We start from the raw sequence: 18,496 nt of genomic DNA on the forward strand, positions 1-18,496 counted from the left end.
CAGGCGGTTTTTACGTGTGAACTAGCCCTTAGGGTCCATTCACATGGAGAAAAATGGTGAGGAATTTGGTGTGGAAAAAAAAAGCTAGCAGAACTAGAGATGAGCGAATACTGTTCGGATCAGCTGATCTGAACAGCACGCCCCCATAGAAATGAATGGAAGCACCTGTGACGCTGACTTTGCCGGCGGCCGGCGTCACAGGTGCTTCCATTCATTTCTATGGGTGCGTGCTGTTCGGATCGTCTGATCCAAACAGTGTTCGCTCATCTCTAAGCAGAACCCCAAAAAAAACATTGCATTTTCTTCCACAGCACTTTTCACAGAAAGCCTGCAAAGTTTTCCTCTGCAGACTTCCTGCTTCAATTACACCTAGATGAAAACCGCTGGCATTTCCGTACCTACAATTGACATTCTGCTATTTCCAAAAAAACAACAGTTTTGGAAATCACAGCATTTCTGCTGCATGTATTTTTCTGCAATGTGTGGATGGGATTCGCTAAGTTCTTAGGGGGCATTCACACTACCGTTTGTGACCGTCAGCAGTGTCCGTAGCTATAGTCCGTTACAAGATTTTAGCAATGGACACTAGCTGAACAGTCAGAAATCCGTTAAAATTTCCATTTATTCCAATGGGATTTTATCTTGTGTCCGTTAGTGTCCATATGTGTCTGTTTACACCCAAGTCCGTTTTATTCCAACTGACAAAAAAATCCTACATGCAGGACTTCTCTGTCCGTTAGAAAAAAAACGGACAGCAAGTGTCCATTTTTTTTTTTTTTTTTTTTAACACGGAAGTCTGTAGGCAACGGCCTTATAACAGACAGTAACTGATAGCCATAACTTACTGTCTGTTTGTGTCAGTTAAGATAGGTGGCTGGGTTTTTCCTTTCTTTTTTAAACAGAAAGGTCATAACGGAATCCAATAGTAGTGTGAACCTTGCCTTATATTTGATTAAATTAAACAACAATCTGTTTGGAAAACACTTCAACCTTAAATGACAAAGTTGTACAAAACATTCTTTAGACTTCTAGTACCCTACAGATGCAATACATTGCTTCTATAAAACAGAAGACAGCAAGTAGAAGAATTCAGATTTCAGAGAATTTATTGCACAAGGGCAAATTAAACTGACTGAACAAACCCAAAAACTTACAATGAAAAGAAACAACATTTGTATAAGGAAAGAAACTAACAAGGCAACAGAACAACAGCCAGCTGGACAGACAAGCTGAATTTGGTCCTGGAGTAAACAAAACGGCGACAGTGATAACCAGAAGATTTTGCCTAAACACATTTGTCTAATGACTGGTAAATTACGCAGCGTCAGTAATCTTAAAATATTCATGAGCTTTGATCTGCTCAGCCTGCATGCGATCTCCGTTGCATACAAGACACGAGAGCAGAGCCTCTGCTTTGGATTCCTGAAGCAAATAAAAGAGGAAAAATACAAGGAATTACATATGACATACTGGTTAAAGGGGTTTTGAGGACAGAAAATCTTTTTTATTTTTATTTTAGATAGGTCTTTTAGTGCTAGTAAGGAGTTAATAAGTACACACATAAACCTTTAGCAGTGTTTGGAGTGATTTCTGGGTGTCTAGTTGTTGTTGCATTCTCTCCCTTTGTTTACTTGGTGTTAGCTTCCTGCTGTGCAGCTTCCTGTGAAGCCTCCTCCTCCTCTCTCATCCAGTTACAAAATTATTAATAAAATCCAAAAAACAAATACTTCAGCTCACCATATATAGGCATCAAACACCATCCTCTGGAGAGACTCGGCTGTAGGTGAACTTCTACCCAACGTATCCGTATGCAACAAAGAAGGAAATGCCAGCTACGTCCAGGGATGTTAGTAGAAACCACGGAGGTTGAATAAAATATAACTTTTATTTACGTAGTTAAAATTAGTTACATGAGTAACCGCATGGTTTGATTAGGTCAACAAACGACGCGTTTCGGGACTACACGTCCCTTCTTCCGGCTTGACAATATATTGTAACTAAAAGACTCTTTATACTAACCACTGACCAATCAAATTCCATCTCTCGTTATAGCATTTAACCCTTTATGCTATCTTATGACTTCTTTATATATAAAATATAATATATCTTTAAGGGTTAACATAATTGCACTTTATAACATTATACCTAACCTCCGTTTAATAAAATGCAGATAAACTATAAATATTCGAAAAATTTCCAAAATACAAAAAAATATATATACAGACAAAAATACTAACAAAAAATCGCACAAAAATCGCATGAAAATGAACAGAAAAACCACCTCATTGCATGTGATAAGAGGAAAAGGCAGATATTAAATAAATACCTACATAGAACATACGCCCATACAGCTTAGTACTGGAACTTCACTACTTCCGCGGGAATCCAGTCACATGACCGGAACCATAAGTTGAAGTTTAGATGCTATGAGCTGCATCTGAAAATAGTATCATGTGATATCTGATCACATGATCGGACCTCTTGCCTTGTAATATTGTGTTAAATTCCACTTATCTCCAAGAGTTATTAAACTAAAAGATAAGTAATACTATTTAGATGTAAATATAGTTTTACTATTGCTTGTTATACATAGATATGTTTTTACAATCGATTATACATGATGCACCGGTTTACAGTCACATCATAAACGACAATATCAATAAATATAAGCCAAATCCATTCTAGTATTGAGACCTTTGGGCATGCGTGTATCCAATTTTTTTATCCAAAAAGCTTCTCTTAAGAGAGTCTTTTTTCTCCAATCTCCACCACGTGGTGGACGATTGACCTTTTCAATGGCATAAAATTTAAAGGTGGAAAGATCGCATTTGTGCATGTCGATAAAATGACGGGCTGCACCTGATGTGTTTCCAAAACGATGATTTATGTTAGATATATGTTCGGAAATACGTAATTTTACTGATCTTATTGTGCAGCCCACATATTTCAACTGACACAATGTGCATTCTATTATATAAATGACGTGGTCACTCATACAGTTTAAAAAAGTTCTAATATTGTATTCACTAGTACCATCAACATTTGAAAAGGCAGAGGTCTTTTTAACATACTGGCATTGATTACAACGGGATTGTCCACATTTATAAAAGCCTAGCAGATTTAACCAAGTATGAGTTGTTGTATTTTTGCTGGTATATAAACTAGGTGACAGCTGTTGGCCCAAACTTCGACCCCGGCGAGCTACAATTCGTACTCCATCATTTAAGATTTTTTTAGTTGTAATATCATGAAATAAAATTGGAAGGTTTTGTTGAATTATTTTTTTAATTTGCATAAATTGATTAGAGTAAGAAGTAGAAAAGGTTAATTTGTTAGAATTAGTTTGATCATATGTTTTAACTCTGGTTTCCCCGAGTAAGGATTCCCTTGTTTTGCTGTCAACTATATTAACAGCTCGTTTAAGGGACCATTCGGGGTACCCTCTATTACGTAACCTGTTTAATGTTAAAATCTTTTGATATTGATAATCTAATGGATCTGAACAGGCTCTACGTGTACGTAGGAGTTCCCCGACTGGTACCGATTTCAAAGTATGGGTTGGATGAAGGCTTGTAGCCATAAGAACACTATTGCCCGATGTTGCCTTGCGGTAGAGGGTCGTATCAACCTTTTTAGTATCTATATTGCTACGTAGTCCAATATCCAAAAAAGATACTTCTAAAGGATTGGTGGTATACGTAAATTTTAAATTTAAATTGTTATGATTAAGGTAACTAATAAATTCTTGAATTTGTGACAATTCCCCTCCCCAGATCATCAGCAGGTCATCTATGTACCTTCCATACCACACGATGCTACCGTGGTACGGATTATTTAAAGAATAAACATAATACTCCTCCCACCAGGATAAGAATAAATTGGCTATAGACGGAGAAAAGGGGGCCCCCATAGGGGCTCCCCGATCTGTAAGAAAAATTGACCGTCAAAGCTAAAAAAATTGTTTTTTTTAACAAAAAGGTGGTAACTTCTACAATGTACTCTGACAAGGTGGGGGAGTAATTACTATATCTGGAAAGATGATATTCCAGAGCGACCACGGCAGCATTGTGTGGTATACTCGGGTACAGCTGTTCAACATCACTAGTAATCCACCTATATTGTGGTTCCCAGACAAAATTTTTGAACACATTAAGAACAGTTTTTGAATCTTTCAGAAAACCCGGAGCTCTTCGTACTAGTGGTTGGAGAAGAGAATCCAGCCATGAACAAATCCTTTCGGTAATAGAGCCGATACCGGCTATTATGGGTCTTAACGGGGGTGGAATCTGGTTTTTATGGGTTTTAGGGACCCCATGTAATATAGGTATTTGAGGGTGTTCCGGTATAAGAAATTTTGATTGACTTTCTATAAAAATCCCTAACTCAATTCCTTTGTGAACTAAAGTTTTTAATTTGTTTAGGACTTCTTCTGATGGATCTTTAGTTAACATTCTATATGTGGTAGCATCTTTTAATATATTTAGACACCCCTGTTGGTAATCACTGCGGTCTAAAATGACCACCTTGCCATCCTTATCTGACTGTTTAAATATAATATCCTTCCGGAGTTTTAGTTGTTTTAAAGTAAAAAACTCTTCTTTAGATAAATTCTTGTTATAATATGTGGGAGCTCTAAGGGATTTGTCTAGGGACTCGAGATCAGCTTCCACAGCTTGTTGGAATAGGCCGTAGATCTGGGCTCGAGACCCAAGAGGGTAAAAGTCTGAATTAGTGCCTGAGGCACCTACCTGATGTATTATATTTTCTTTAATAATGACATTTTCATTTTCTAATTGCATTAAATTTAATAAAGATTTTTGTTCTTTGAAAATCATATCCGAAAACATATTAATATTCCCATCAATTTCATCATTATTTACAACAACCAATTCAGACCCAAGATCATTATCACAAATAGATATATCATTATCCTTATTGAAAAAATGTCTCTTAACAGTTAGAAGACGAATGAATTTATTGACATCAAGAATGGTAGAAAAGATGTCAAAGTTTTGCGTGGGTACAAATTTCAATCCTTTTGACAAAATGTTCAGTTCTTGTGGTGTGAACGAAGCTGTAGATAAATTTAATACTGTATCCTCATAGTTGGTACCTATTGGAGATGACGATTTGTCGACTTGTTGGACCTTGTAAAATATCGAGTTGTGTGATTTGTGTTTTCGACCTGCTCTCCTTGGTCGTTTTTTGAATTATGTGAATGAGACCTTTGTTGCTTCTTGCTGTTGTTACGATAGGGAGTGAAAGAGTTATTGAAACAATCAGACGTACTGGTATCATTGTGAGAAGAGATGTCCGATCCTGCTTCAGATGAACTAAATGATACTCTGCGTTGAGTCTTGCGTTGTGAATATTTGTTTTTCAATATAGATTTAGGTGTATTCACATTTCTTTTAGTAGCATACACATAACCAGTAGTATAATCCTCCATGTCTCTTGAGAACTTTTTCTTTTTGACTGTCATTATTTGGTTTTCAATAGTATCCAACTTTTTATGTATATTAGCAAATACATTAGTATATTTCTCATCACTTTTCAATGATTTTACTTGTATTTCAAGTTTGGCTATATCGGATTTCACTTCTTCCAATTTGATTTTTTCTTGTTCCACTTGAAGTTCTAGTACTAAGCTGTATGGGCGTATGTTCTATGTAGGTATTTATTTAATATCTGCCTTTTCCTCTTATCACATGCAATGAGGTGGTTTTTCTGTTCATTTTCATGCGATTTTTGTGCGATTTTTTGTTAGTATTTTTGTCTGTATATATATTTTTCTGTATTTTGGAAATTTTTCGAATATTTATAGTTTATCTGCATTTTATTAAACGGAGGTTAGGTATACTGTTATAAAGTGCAATTATGTTAACCCTTAAAGATATATTATATTTTATATATAAAGAAGTCATAAGATAGCATAAAGGGTTAAATGCTATAACGAGAGATGGAATTTGATTGGTCAGTGGTTAGTATAAAGAGTCTTTTAGTTACAATGTATTGTCAAGCCGGAAGAAGGGACGTGTAGTCCCGAAACGCGTCGTTTGTTGACCTAATCAAACCATGCGGTTACTCATGTAACTAATTTTAACTACGTAAATAAAAGTTATATTTTATTCAACCTCCGTGGTTTCTACTAACATCCCTGGACGTAGCTGGCATTTCCTTCTTTGTTGCATACAAAATTATTAGCCCGTCTCCTTAGCTAACCTATTCCACCCACTGCTAGAAGACAGGGAGGAGCTTGGATTCAGGAAGGCTTGGTAAGTATTGATGGGGATTGGACAGGGGGACAAGTTTATTTTTCAAAAAAAAAAAAGCCCAAAAAACATTATTATTCTTTTATTAATTTAATCGACTGTAACATTCAAAGGGTTCATTGGCAGACATCAGAGGAACTCTAAAACTAGCTCCTATATGGCCTAGCTATCTTACACCCATGTTAGTTCTTTAGATTGGAAACCTAAATCAATGCTTGTCTGATTTTTTGGGAAAATTATAGAATTCTAACCTACGGGTTGTTTTTTTTCAGGATATCTATAGTAATAAGCATACAAGAATAATGCTATATAACAAAATGATATAACGTACCAAGTCCAATTTCTTAAGATCAGGAGTTCCATCAGATTTGTGTACAATATTTTTGTTTCCTGTGCAAAGCTGAAAAATATAACAAAGTGTTGAATATATTTAGACAAATGTGTAATACTTATACATTTTGATTTAAAGAGGACCTTTCACCACTTTTGGGCACAGGCAGTGTTATATACTGCCAGAAAGCCGACAGTGCGCTGAATTCAGCGCACTATCGGCTTTCCCGATCTGTGCCCGCTGTAAAGAGCTTACGGTGCCGGTACCGTAGTGCTCTATGGTCACAAGGGCGTTTCTGACCATTAGCCAGGAACGTCCTTCTGCCTCGCGGCGCCTATCCCACTGTGCTGTGGAGCGTGGAGGAACGCCCCCTCCCTCTCCTGATAATACTCGTCTATGGACGAGCTGTGTGAGCAGAGGGAGGGGGCGTTCCTCCCGGCTCCACAGCACAGCGCGATAGGCGCCGCGAGGCAGAAGGACGTCTCTGGCTAATGGTCAGAAACGCCCTTCTGACCATAGAGCACTACGGTACCGGCACCGTAAGCTCTTTACAGCGGGCACAGATCGGGAAAGCCGATAGTGCGCTGAATTCAGCGCACTGTCGGCTTTCTGGCAGTATATAATACTGCATGTGCCCAAAAGTGGTGAAAGGTCCTCTTTAAGTATAACTATATGTGTAATTCATCTGCATATAGTTCACTTGTAAGATGTCCTCCTAATTCCTGTTTATTAAAGCTGGAGATGCTTTATATGAAGCACTTCTGAACTAACATCTTTACTTTACATAGCTTGGTATGTGAGGGGGCTAGGGAACAGGGCCAAGAGTTTTACTGTTCTCAACTCCATGTGGCATCAACCAGCTATTCTGTGTCCATCAGAAACGCACTTGGTTTCAAATTAAATCAGTGCTTAAAAAAATCCTGGTTCAGCTACTTGTACATCTTCACATGGTGTGATTATGGGTATACCAATTCACAGGTCTATTCCTTTCCACTGGCTATCTACTTTGGTGGACCCAAAGAGCCTCTATGTGGGTGTCCAAAGCAGGATTACATAATGCACCCCATGTATTGGTGGCTCTGTACTGCCCACCCCCTGTATTCTGGTGATATTCTAAGAAAGGTGTTGACCTTTCCCTGACACCCCAATACTTATTGTGGCTGACTTTAATAACGGTTTTAACCCTTACTAGGACAGATCTCATAATGGTGGCATACCAGAGTCTACTGATACGAACATGGCTAAGCTATTGACTGAAGTGGGTTTACATGGCCTGTGGCACAAATGCAATCACAAGGTTAAGACATTAGTCATGATACTCCGTTTCGTTTTAATGTTTGTTTCTATGTGTATGAGGGGGGAATGTCTTCAATGTCTCACTGTGTTAAAGGGGTATTCCCAACTCGTCTGTTTACCAATTTGCAGGCTCTATGCTCTGTTCACTTGCTGGATTTCTCGGTAAATTGGTGGGCGGGGTTTCACTTGCTCTGCTATCTCTCTTCATAGCAGTACATGTTTGCAGTCAGTAATGCGGGATGGTTGTAAAATTAGCACAGTATCACTGGAAGATGCACAATATGAAGCTGATGTAGCAGAGGTGGATTTGATAGGTGATGAGAATCCAAACTTACATGCTACAGGACCAAGAGTCAACTTGCAATAAACTCAGTTTTAGGTCTGTGTTACATACAGAGGTAACAGACTCCCTATCTCAGCCCTTATCAGCAAAATTCAATTAGCCAACCTGATAACTGGAAGAAGGAGATAAACAGCTCAGAAATACAAGCTCGCTCCAAGCACTGAACCCCCCTCCCCTCCTGAGATCAGTGAGCTACATCACTTGTCCTGGGCGGAGAGATAAGATCATCCCCAGGTCCGTGGTTATGGAAACGAAATGTAAATAAAGAAGTGAATAATCTCAGATAGCAGCCAAACAAAGCAGTTTTTCTGAAGCAATGTATTTAGGAAAAGTCTTATATCCACATAAGCTAGCAGTATAGATAGGATCCTTGAGATGGGACAACCCCTTTAACTATAAATGTGAAACATCTTTTCAATAAAAGCTTTAGACATAGGGTTGCTATTACTAAGCCAGCCTACATATATTTGGTTTTGTTTTTCTCAGATCATAAGGGGTTTTTACATTCTGTGGCAAAATAAATATGTTCTGATCAGCAGCAGCAAAATAACAAAGAAAGGTGACAACATAATGAAGCAAGTAAACAATTCAGGTCAGGAAAGGTGTTGGAGCCTCAGTTCTGGCATTTGGGGGAGCCTTTTCCTCGTCTATTGCTTTCTTTTCTCAGGTGAACTTGCCATTGCTTTGTGTGGTAGGTTGTTTGATAGGTAAGTGCTGCTGAATTCTTCCTTCAGGTTCCAGATAAAGGCTTTTGCTAGGCTACTTCAGTACATGGGAACTGCCAGGATGCAGAGTCTGGCGACTTCTATGCTATTCTCTGGCAGTTTCAGGTTCGGAGCCTGGGAGCCACCATACTGGTATTTAAGAGGCTGGCTAGGACGTTGTGACGCACAATATGTGTGCCCCATATGTTTGTTCTGGTCTCTGTGTATCTGTAATTTGTAGAGGAAGACTGCCATGATTTTGGGGGGGAGGGGATTTTAAGTCTTCCTCTTTCTATAGGAGAGTATAGTATGTTCTATGGGGATATCTTCCTCCTCCTCCTCCTACTGTTGAGCCTGATTGGATTATCAGAGTGGGAGGAGCCTGCTGATCATTTATAGCTGCCTTTTGCAGACTGGTTGGTACCTAGGTTTACTCTGCACAGGTGGCTGACCTCTTCAAAGACAGTAGAAGGTTTTTCAGTGGGCGTTTTTTTTTTTTTTTTTTATGCCTGCTGTTTTTTTTTGGAGAACATATTGTTCCGCTTATGTTCAGCCAAGAAGCAGACGAATCCAGACAGATGGAACATAGAAGGATTGCTTCTTCAAAAAGAAGGCAGTTAGCCTGCAGACATTGTGATGATCCACTACCTGATGGCTATCAAGATAGCTTATGTAGAACTTGTTTAGGTTCTGAAAAAGAATATTCTACGATGTCACAAGAGATGAGGACCTATATTAGAGTAAGTATTGCTGAATCTATTAGGACACTTGGATGCTCACAGTCCAGGATAACATCTCCCCATACTCGTGGTCTTCAGGGCAGGCATGAAAAAGATGATGGTTTCCATTTATGCTATGGTAACCTACATGTTCTTTACTAAGTTTATTCCTGAGAATTTGATATGGAAAAAGAAGCCAACAGAATGAATGTGAGCTGTCAGGGCAGACAAATCAGTGCAAAGACTCAAGGATCAAGAAAGAAAAGAAGAGACTTTCTCCATTAATGATGCATCTAAAGCATTTATGAAAAGGGAATGAAACTCTCTGGAAAAGGTTCTGGTATTAAATAATTGCTACAAACGTATGTTCCCCTTTGATGAGCACCAGATAAAGGAATGGGAAATATCACTTAAGGTGGACATAGTAGTGGTTAAATTATCCACTAGAACCCTTGCAACTGGAAGATGGCGCTGGGCTCAAGGAGCCTCTTGATCAGAAGGCAAATTTGGCCTTTAAAAGGTCGTATGAAAGATGTAGCACAGACTAAAAAGGCAGTAGCTTGCTCTGGGGTGAGTCTCACAAATTGGCTGCACCCACTACAGTATAACACTCTAGATCAGGGGTGCCCAATACGTCGATCGCGATCTACCGGTCGATCGCAATGGACATATGGGTCGATCGCGGGATGCAGCCAGGCATCCCTGCTGTCTGCTTCTTCACAGCGCAGGCTGAGTGTTATCTCTGGACACTGGCAGGCTGGGGCTGCAGCAGCCCCGCCTGCCAGTGTCCGTAGATGACTCTCAGCCTGCACTGTGAACAAGCAGCACCCTGGCCCCCTCCATCCCTAAGAGCGGCCTGCAAGTGCTTGTTCACAGCGCAGGCTGAGAGTCATCTACGGACACTGGCAGGCGGGGCTGCTGCAGCCCCAGCCTGCCAGTGTCCAGAGATAACACTCAGCCTGCGCTGTGAAGAAGCAGACAGCGGGGATGCCTGGGCAGCCACCTCTCACGATCCGCCCGGCCACGCCCACATGCCCAGCCCCGCCCACAAACACACCCCACCCGTCTACAGGCCCACCCCCGCCCACAGGCCCACCCCGTCCCCGCCTACAAGAAGTGGGTAGTCGATCTTAGGGCTTGGTCATTTAAAGAAGTAGCTCACATGCTGACAAAGTGTGAGCACCCCTGCTCTAGATGGTGTCCAATGGAATGACATACTGAAATCTTTTCGATATCTGAAGCTGGCTACAGATTTATTTATGTAATGCTACCGGCCAAGTATTAGGATTCTAGCCAGAAACATTTCTCTGTCTGTATTGGGAAGAAGGGCTTTATGACAAATCTTCGGTGGTGGATGTGAAATCAAGGAGCGTGTAGTATGCAGTATGGAATTTAAGCCCGGCAGATTATTTGGCAAAGAATTGGATGAATTTATGGAGAACCTGTCAGACAAAATGGAAAAAGCTTTACCACTCCCTCAAAAATCTTGAAGAAGGGTCCCTCTAGTTGATTCAGGTTCCAGAAATCCTGGGGACAGATTTCACTACAAGGAAAGAGACTAAACTTCTCAGAGGGAAAATTTGATGCAGAGGATGACTTAAATCAGTCTTTATCAAATTCCCACAAATTTTAACGCCTGTTCTCTGACAGGGGGCGGCAGGTTTTTACCACCATTTGGTAAGAAGAGATTTTCGATCTATGGGTGTAACATCTCTGCCTGTTCGGGTCACTGCACCACCCTCTGCTTGCGTGCTGCGGCGCAGGAAGCGGGTGCAGTTTGGTTCTTGGATTAAAGTTTTTGGTCGCACTGTGTGAACTCTGCTCTAGTTCTGTGATTGCTTTTGCACCACACCCGTCTTCTGCCAATGTTGCCTCTGTCCATTAAGTGGTTAATCCGACCTTGCCCTGTGATTGACAGCTGCCTTTCTGTGAACTCCATGGGCGGGTTCTTCCTCCCTATTTAGCCTTGGTTCCCATTCACACCAGTGCTTGTTATTGCCGTGTGCATACCTGCTCTTACTGTCCCTGTTTTGCTTATACTATTTTCCTTGACCTTTGGCTTTCCTCTTGACTCCGATGTGGCACTGCATCGCTCTACTGTTACTGACCCCTGGCTAGCTGACCTCCCTTTGTTGTTGTTCGTCTTGTCTGCGTTTTGTGTTTCACATATTCAGGGAGGGACTGTCTTCATGGTTGTCGCCTATTACCTAGAATAGGGTCTGGCAATAGGAAGGGAAAGTGAGGGGCTTCAGCTTAGGGCTCACTGTCTCTTGTGCCCCTCCCAGGGTTTAACAGTTCTGGGAATTGCTGTCCGAGTAATTTCTCAAGGTTACGCTATCACATTTCCAAGTACCCCTCTGGAAAAATTTTTGGAGGCTCATATTCCAAAACAGACCCAGGCCAAGAACACCTCGTTGGAAGCTACAGATGACTTTATTCACAAAAAAATGCTGGAAGAACCCAGAATTGTAAGAGGACAAGAAGTATACTCTTTGTTATTTTTAGTTCCAAAACCAGACAGAAGGCTTCAGATGATCTTAGATTTAAGATATCTAATCAGTTTTGTAACAAAAAACTACCAGTTTGTCACCCTACCAAAGGTGGTGTCAGCAATGATGACAAACATGAGATTGAGGGGAATAATAATACCATACCTGGAGAACTGGTTCTTAATAGCCAAAAAAATAATAGAACAACTACTAGGCCTTCTTCAGCAGGTGATTGAGTTTCTAACCACTTTAGGTTAACTAACTAACATTGAGAGGTCCAGTTTGATGCCTGTTTCGAGGATGCATCTTAAGACTCCAAGAAGATTGATGTTGCACACATAGAGGTTGTCGTGTAGGAAAATGCACAAGAAGAATAAACATTTCCTAATTGTAGTTTGATTAACATTTAATTGTCTAGAAATTTAAATAAGGTTATGCTTGTGGGGAAAATCTCTTTAGATATCCTCCTCTTACCCATAACAGAAGAATTCCATAGGCATACACATCTGAGGAAGCTGAAGCAGGTTGCCCCAATTTTACTTCCGGTGCAGTCAACATCGGGAAGCATATAGAGGTGGCTGAATGACGCTGCTCCTAGAAAAGCATTAAAAGTTAAAATAAAACCCTGCGTTCATCTCAAAAACGAGGTCCTGTCTGTCCCCAAAAGTAAAATGGGGCTATACAAACATCTCTCATAAACTTGATAGAAGTTCTGGAAATGGCCAAAGCTGCCTGGTGAGCCGTTTCCGTAACTCCTGTACAAGTGAATGGAGAGACTAGCATATGCGTGGTCCTTCTCCATTCACTTTCAGGAGAACAGGGATCCCATTCTCAAAACAGATGAAGGACTTAGAGGGAAGGTCGACGTCTATATCCTGTAGATATAGCCATAATAACAGATGGAAATAACTTTGTAAGGGTAAAAAATACACTAATTCAAACTACATTGTAGTGAAAATTGATAAAAGCTTGGGAAAAATGTTTGGCTAGACATGGCTCCCTTTTAAGGTGATCTTTATAAGAAGATACAACAAAATATAGTGAGTACATTGCACCTTCAAAAACTGAATTCTTTTATTTTCCACCTGGTAAACACTAAAGCAGGGGAACAATATTTCATGCATGTTGAAGTTTTGAAGTTCCAGAATTATTCTGCTTTAGTTACAAAGGAACACTAGTGCGTATTCAACAAGTGAGCCCAAAGCTACACCTCAAATGTTCTACATTCACTGTATAGGTTAATGCAAATATAACAGATCAGAAAGGTCCAAGAACTGTCAATAAAAAAAAATCTGGGGCCACTCGGTGGCTCAATAGTTAGCACTGCAGCCTTGCAGCACTGGAGTCCTGGGTTCGAATCCCGCCAGGAACAACATCTGCAAGGAATTTGTATGTTCTCCCCATGTTTGCGTGGATTTCCATCCCATACTCCAAAGACATACTGATAGGGAAGAATATACATTGTGAGCTCTATGTGGGACTCACAATCTACACATATACAGTCCTATGAAAAAGTTTGGGCACCCCTATTAATTTTAATCATTTTTAGTTCTAAATATTTTGGTGTTTGCAGCAGCCATTTCAGTTTGATATATCTAATAACTGATGGACACAGTAATATTTCAGGATTGAAATGAGGTTTATTGTACTAACAGAAAATGTGCAATATGCATTAAACCAAAATTTGACCAGTGCAAAAGTATGGGCACCTCAACAGAAAAGTGACATTGATATTTAGTAGATCCTCCTTTTGCAGAGATAACAGCCTCTAGTCGCTTCCTGTAGCTTTTAATCAGTTCCTGGATCCTGGATGAAGGTATTTTGGACCATTCCTCTTTACAAAACAATTCAAGTTCAGTTAAGTCACCGAGCATGGGCAGCCCGCTCTCAAATGATCTGAAAACAAAGATTGTTCAACATAGTTGTTCATGGGCAGAATACAAAAAGTTGTCTCAGAGATTTAACCTGTCAGTTTCCACTGTGAGGAACATAGAAAGGAAATGGAAGACCACAGGGACAGTTCTTGTTAAGCCCAGAAGTGGCAGGCCAAGAAAAATATCAGAAAGGCAGAGAAGAAGAATGGTGAGAACAGTCAAGGACAATCCACAGACCACCTCCAAAGAGCTGCAGCATCATCTTGCTGCAGATGGTGTCACTGTGCATCGGTCAACAATACAGCACACTTTGCACAAGGAGAAGCTGTATGGGAGATTGATGAGAAAGAAGCTGTTTCTGCAACCACGCCACAAACAGAGCCCCCTTAGGTATGTAAAAGCACATTTGGACAAGCCTGTGGACTGTTGAAACAAAGACTGAGTTGTTTGGTCATACAAAAAGGCGTTATGCATGGCGTCCAAAAAAAAAACAGCATTCCAAGAAAAAACACTTGCTACCCACTGTAAAATTTGGTGGAAGTTCCATCATGCTTTGGGGCTGTGTGGCCAATGCCGGCACCGTGAATCTTGTTAAAGTTGAGGGCCGCATGGATTCCACTCAGTATCAGCAGATTCTTGAGAATAATGTTCAAGAATCAGTGACGAAGTTGAAGTTACGCCGGGGATGGATATTTCAGCAAGACAATGATCCAAAACACCGCTCCAAATCAACTGAGGCAATCATGCAGAGGAACAAGTACAATGTTCTGGAATGGCCATCACAGTCCCCAGACCTGAATATCATTGAACATCTGTGGGATGATTTGAAGCGGGCTGTCCATGCTCGGCGACCATCAAACTTAACTGAACTTGAATTGTTTTGTAAAGAGGAATGGTCCAAAATCCCTTCATCCAGGATCCAGGAACGGATTAAAAGCTACAGGAAGCGACTAGAGGCTGTTATCTTTGCAAAAGGAGGATCTACTAAATATTAATGTCACTTTTCTGTTGAGGTGCCCATACTTTTGCACTGGTCAAATTTTGGTTTAATGCATATTGCACATTTTCTGTTAGTACAATAAACCTCATTTCAATCCTGAAATATTACTGTGTCCATCAGTTATTAGATATATAAAACTGAAATGGCTGCTGCAAACACCAAAATATTTAGAACTAAAAATGATTAAGATTAATAGGGGTGCCCAAACTTTTTCATAGGACTGTATATATATATATATATATATATATATATATATATATATATATATATATATATATATGTATATATATAAATCAAATGTATATGAGTTGTTCAGTGTCAAAAATATAGTTTATATGATAAAAAGTTCTACCATTTTCCTATACACGTCCCTCACAGATTTCTGGATCTCTGCTTGCTGTCATTCATTCTGCTTAGTTCCAGTAGATAAAATAAATAAATAAATAAATCAGTCCATAGTCATGCAATATACAGTCCATGGTCATGTGATGAACACAAAAGGTGCACAGCTCATTACCAGGCAGTAGAGATCAGCGAATATATTCGATACAATACCTCTATCGCATAGCTCCCGGCGCCAGGGAAGGTGGGAGGGGCAGTAAAAATTTGAAGCCCCGGAAGTGTTTTTGCAACGGGAGCTATGCAGCGGAGGTATTCGATCGAGTATATTCGTTCATCCCTACCAGGCAGATCTGATTACAGTCACAACAGAGTAATGAGTTGTACACCAGTGTGTCCATCACATGACCACAAACAGTATATCACATGACCATGGTTTGTTTATCCACTAGAAGTAAGAGTGAACGGCAGCAAGCAGAGATCTAGAAATCAGTGAGTAATTGATACAGAAAGCATATTGGAAATATGTATAACTTTCATTATACAAACAATAACATTTGTCTTTCAATATCTGTCTGAAAGTGGACAACCCCTTTAAGAATTGTAAGTATGACTGTCTCTAAACTTCAGCCTTGACTACACAGAAAAGGTTTGTACACTACAGGATTTGATACCAGTAAATTAAAGTGACAATCATCCTGACAAGAAACAATGATTAGACCAAGAAGCAATGATGTTAACACCAGGGAAGAGGTGACATCTGATCATACTTGCATTTTACCCGAGAGTCTTCCAAATCTTAAATGTTAAAATATAACAATCCCTGCACTTGTCAACACTTCAGTAACTGAACTTTTACTTACAGCATCTCTTGTGAAGTCAAAATCTCCAACGATGCCACGCTCACGATTTACAGCAAACACATTGTTTTCATGTAGAGATCCAATAATTATATTGGAGGCATGCAGGGTATGCAAACCATGTGCGACCCCTCTCATCACTCTTACAGTTTCCTACAAAGAAATCTCACAATAAGTAAAATCAACTCAAAGATGAAACATAAATAATACAACAAGGCTGTCACATCTTATCAAGTCAGCAAAGTTATAAAATGTAATAAACCTAAGTTCAGATACAGTCTGTGTACATGTAATGTCCCAGGCACAGCGATGTGGTAATGCCGATGAGAGCAGACATAGTAAGCCCACAATGTCTTCTGTCATGATGGCTCTGTCTTTCCTGCCAAAATGTCTTGCAGGACCCTAGGGCAGCAGGGTGATGAAGGGAATGCACCGCTGTACAAGATGGCAGTAATAGTGTACCATGGGGCTTTGGAGTCCATAGTCTTATATGCTTCTCACTAGCTCTTCTAATCCTCTGCCACTTTTCTCAATGTCAGTTAATAGGCGACCCCGACTCCAAGTCTCCCCTCTAGGGCACAAACTTGTTCCTTAACTTTAGTCACTATTAATAATTTCAGCCATGGATATAGGTCTTCATTTGGTAGCAGTTCACATCTTTTCTTCAGCATCATAAGATTGCATGAACGTTTTTTGGGTGCAGTGTTGTAGGACAGCCTGTCTCCGGGTAAACTGGGGAACACAACTGCTCCAAGTTGTCTCTTCAACTAACTGGCCTAGACTGACCTAAATGGTAAAGGGGTTATTAAACTAACAGCTAAGTTCCTACCTCAAAATGAAAAAATGCCACACTTGTTCACAAAGAAAGTGCCATAAACTGGCCTTTTCACAGTAAAACCTGAGAACATTAGTACAGCGGTGGCCAAAAGTATTGAGGCTGGGACAAATTTTGCTGCCTCTGTTTTTAGCTCTCACTTTTATTGACCGATGCATCAAGTTTTTCTCGCAATATTTCACTGCGGGACACAGCACCATGGGTACAGACCTGGCCACTAGGAGGCGGACACTAGGGAAATGAAAGAAGTTGGCTCCACCCACACAGGCTATACCCTCCCACTGACCGTGCACTCAGTCAGTTTTTAACCTAGTGTACTAGACCCGCACGTCCTCGGAGTTCCAGGTCGCGCGGCCACAGCCTCTACTTGAGGCCGTGGTTTCGCTGGCGGGTAGGCCGCGCTAGGTGCCACGATGTTCCCGGGCCTCCGGGGTGTGTGGCCGGCGCCGGGAGCCGCGTGGTGGCCGCGGCTTCGCCGGCGTGTAGGCCGCACTAGGCCCCGGGCTTTCCTGAGTCCGGGAGGCCGCCCATGGGGCGGAGGGCGGCCTTGGTTGTTTTTTCCCGCCTCCTTTGTGCAGGAACCCTGTAGGGAGGGTCTTGTTTTTATCTCACTTCCTGTTCTGAAGCCTGTTTGTCTGTTGCAGTCTGGTGATTTTTCAGCTTGTCCGCAGCGGTTGGGGATCGTCTCCTTCCAGTGGTTTGGTAGGCACCCCTTTGGGGGTTGCTTTTTTTGTTTTTACTGCTATGTTTTCTCATGAAGTATCTCCCTGGGTCCTTGCGTCCCTGCTGTTGTCACATTTATGTATGCTCCAGCTGCCAGCTAAAATGTCCTTGGACAGGCTGTATCTATATCTTCTTTTTGTAACTCCGCTCAGCCTGCTGGAATCCCCTGAACTCTTTGTTCCCCCTCACCGGTTTGGGCGTTTTTCCCCCAGGCTTGGGTAACTTGGCCAGACTTAATAGTCTATGGCGGTATTTTGGAGCGGCTGTCTGCCAGTTGGCTGCCTCGGTCTGCACAGTCAGCAGTTGTGGTTGAGGCCCTAAGAAGTTTTCAATCTCAGGGGCCGCTCTAGGAAATCGTTTAGGTCAGACGGAGAATATGCGCACAGCCTGTCTAAGACAGGTGCATCTGGCTCTCCTCCTGTTTACATCTGTTTAGTTTGGGGACGCCTCTGACTCCGAACGGAGTTCTAGTCAAGCACATTGGTAGCAGCTGCTATGCAGGAGCTTGTCCGTGCAAGTTGTGATATTTTCAAATAATGGAGAACCCTACGGCTGTGGCTCAGGTTTTTTCTGGGGACGCCACTGACTCCTAGCCGGAGTTCTAGTTAAGCACATTGGTAGCAACTAATATGCAGGAGTTTGCCCATGCTGTGTGTGATTCTCTTCAGATTCGGAGAACTCTAGGGCTGTTGCTCAGGGGAATGTCTCCTC

At 41.0% G+C, this 18,496-nt stretch overlaps 1 protein-coding gene across 1 annotated transcript in view; it reads right to left on the reverse strand.

Annotated features, from left to right (window-relative positions):
• Positions 1-1,314: 1,314 nt before the first annotated feature.
• The window catches only part of STK31 (serine/threonine kinase 31), a 63,542-nt gene continuing 46,360 nt past the window's right edge, over positions 1,315-18,496 (reverse strand). Inside the window, exons 20-23 of the mRNA XM_075269834.1 lie at positions 16,231-16,380; positions 12,629-12,748; positions 6,604-6,672; positions 1,315-1,422 (exon numbers count right to left, since the gene is read on the reverse strand). Of these exons, the coding sequence (XP_075125935.1) occupies positions 1,315-1,422; positions 6,604-6,672; positions 12,629-12,748; positions 16,231-16,380 (447 nt within the window). The remainder of the gene's footprint in view (positions 1,423-6,603; positions 6,673-12,628; positions 12,749-16,230; positions 16,381-18,496) is intronic.

Source organism: Leptodactylus fuscus, chromosome 4, assembly GCF_031893055.1.
Source record: "Leptodactylus fuscus isolate aLepFus1 chromosome 4, aLepFus1.hap2, whole genome shotgun sequence".
NCBI classification, from domain to species: domain Eukaryota; kingdom Metazoa; phylum Chordata; class Amphibia; order Anura; family Leptodactylidae; genus Leptodactylus; species Leptodactylus fuscus.